Genomic DNA, 2,835 nt, shown 5'->3' with positions numbered 1-2,835 from the left:
ATGTGTGTTCAATTTTGACTCTTAGTGTTTCCACCTGGGTAATTGTTTGCTAATTGAGCTCAAGCTGTGCTGACCTGAGTGAACAGTATTGAATGCTAGAGCTTTCTAAATGACCACATCGTGTAAGCACTGAGAAATGTAGGGATTTGTGTGTAGAGTTTTGCAGTAACAGTTCACCAAATCTGACTCATGTGTTAAAGCAGGGGAATAGTGTTTATAGTTCAGCAAAATGGGTGTGCTTTTTGAAAAATGACGTTATGGTTTTGAAATTTTAGTTCCAAAGCCTGGTTATAGTGTTTTAGCAATTGAGAAAAACCGTAATACTCTATACCTATTTTAACTAAAAATTATGCATCAATCCAATTAACCAAGTTTACATCATGTACTACTATAAAAAACAAACTAAATATAGTAATAGAAAACGGCATTGAGATGTATTTACTCACCCTGGTGTTGTTCTAATGCCACATGTGACCACAAAAGGATTTTTAAAAATGTCATCCATATAAGTAAACAGTGACCAGCTTCAAAAAGAGTGCAAAATGAATGCAACGATTGAATTTTGAGTTTTAGGTGAACTATCCCTTTCAGCATAACAAACCACAAAAAATAATCAAGCAAGTCTTTGGTTGTTTTGTTCAGCGCTAGTTACTTGATCTAAGAACATTTGTTACAGTGCACTGAAAAATTATTTTGTGGCCTAGTTTGCCTCGTCCCAGCATGCACCAGTGCATTGAATTTTGAAAATGGTTGCATTGTTTGATTATTTTCTACTTTTATTTACATTTGCGCTTAACTTTGTTGTCATGGTAGCGTATTGACAAGATGTGTTTGTTTCTTTACTCAAAATCATCTGTTTTGTGGCTCAGTTGACTGTTACCCCTGTCATGGTTCATGAGGTCTGTGTGTGGAATTTTAATGTCTTTGGTCTCATGAGTATCACGTGATGAAGCATTTCTCATAGAGGAGAACTTATATACGCACATCAGACTGAGAAAATACAGAACAATGTAAAGTTGTGTTTTTCCATTGACATCACCAGTGGATAATCCAGCATGTGTGTGTGTGTGTGTGTGTGTCAGGTAACTCATGCACCAAAGCTGGAGCAGCAGGGTCAGCTCTTTGGCCAGTTTGACGAAAAGGCTTTTCTATCCAGTAAGCAGCTGAAAGCAGGTGAGGATCCGTACAGAGAGCATGCGTTCAACCTGCAGGAGAGCGACCGGCTCGGGAGCGATCGCACCATCAGAGACACACGCCACTATCGGTAAGATAGTCATTTAATTAAGCATTCAGCTAGCAGTAGTAGTGTAGTACTTTCAATTCTGTTTAACATATTTTACCATGTGTAAATCCATTTCTGGTGATCCTGCCATTGTGTGCTCACTGCTCAGCCATGACAAAGAAAGCCCTGACTCGCCCTGTCTGTGTTTGCTGCATTCACAGATGTGCCTCCATGACCTTTGACCCTGACCTGCCACCCACCAGCATCATCATCACTTTTCACAATGAGGCGCGCTCCACCCTGCTGCGCACTATTAAAAGGTAACAGCCTACACTGCAGAGTTTTCTAGAGCTGTACTGGACCCACTGACATTCAGCAAGAACCTGCAACTGTTACCTTAAAGAGCTGTTTCGGATTCAGCCCAAAATGTATCTTCGGCTTGAATAAAAACTGTTAATATGGATGTTTCCATTTTTAGGTTACAATTTTCAATGTAGCTCAAATTGGCTTTCTACGTAGTACATCAGAAATTACAGTTTAAGGGCCGAATTTCCAACAGCTTGTGCCAGCGCAAACCCTCTCTTGGTGTTAAAAAACTGAAGACACACAGAGAAACATTAGTGATGTTAAGGCACAGACAGTCTTTTTTGCGGCTGGCCTTATTGCATATGCATTTGTAGGAGTTTTCCATTCAGACACAAAATTTATGGAAGGAGAGTCTTCAAATAAACCTTGCTAGGTGATTTACTAAGGGTACTGGTATTTGCACCATTAGCTAACGTGCAAATGTCTTAACCCACCTTGTGCTGTGCTGTTGGTAGATTACACGCATCTGATTATCATCAGCTCTGTTTGTTTGTGACCCTACGCATGTTTGCGCTTCTCTTGCATTGGTTTTTATGGAAATGACCTGGCTGCTTTTGTGTTTTTTAATTTGTAGATCACCCGCAGAACTTTCCACTCCCCTCTGTGCTTTTATGGGTTTGTGGTCTCATGCGAATTTACCCTGTTTAGTAAATCTGGCCCTAAGTGCCACAGTGTGCTGTTTGTGGCTGATAGTGTGGTGTAGGGCTGTCAAAATGGCTGAAAAACTAAATTCGAATTTTGTACTTAAATATTATCAAAATTCGAATTATATTCAAATTTAAAATGCATATTTTCAGTTAGGGTGAAGAAAAGCTTTTGGATTCTCTTCTGAGACCTCAAGAGGGCGCATCGAGCAAAATATTACTAATGCACATTTCTTCAAAGCATAAGATAACAAGACTATCTGTGAAAAAAGTGCATAAGGTTTGAAATAATGTTTATAAACCAATTATAATTAATTAAGTTGCTTAAACAACTATAAACAAAACAGCATCATGTATGTATGCATAGTTTAAAGAGGTCATATGATGACTTTCTCTTTGGAGTGTTACAAGCTGTTCGTGAATAGATAAGATCCCTAAAGTTGCAAAGACTAAAGTCTCAAACCCAAAGAGATATTCTTTATAAAAGTTAAGACTCGACCACGCCTTCCTAAAACGGCTCGTTTAAACACGTCTACGTCACTGTGTGGGAAGATTTGCATAACGCCACCCAAATGTTCACGCAAAGAAAGAAGGCGTAACTTT

The 2,835-nt window shown here is 39.0% G+C and overlaps 1 protein-coding gene across 2 annotated transcripts in view; it reads left to right on the top strand.

Moving 5' to 3' along the window:
- LOC107558490 (polypeptide N-acetylgalactosaminyltransferase 16-like) overlaps positions 1-2,835 on the top strand; it is a 12,806-nt gene that overhangs the window by 6,471 nt on the left and 3,500 nt on the right. For both annotated transcript variants that reach the window (XM_016242150.1, XM_016242149.1), the window contains exons 2-3: positions 1,083-1,264; positions 1,444-1,542. In XM_016242150.1, the coding sequence (XP_016097636.1) occupies positions 1,083-1,264; positions 1,444-1,542 (281 nt within the window). The remainder of the gene's footprint in view (positions 1-1,082; positions 1,265-1,443; positions 1,543-2,835) is intronic.

This window comes from Sinocyclocheilus grahami, unplaced genomic scaffold (genome assembly GCF_001515645.1).
Source record: "Sinocyclocheilus grahami isolate Dianchi unplaced genomic scaffold, SAMN03320097.WGS_v1.1 scaffold646.1, whole genome shotgun sequence".
NCBI lineage: Eukaryota > Metazoa > Chordata > Actinopteri > Cypriniformes > Cyprinidae > Sinocyclocheilus > Sinocyclocheilus grahami.
This window is presented reverse-complemented; position numbering and strand designations above follow the sequence as displayed.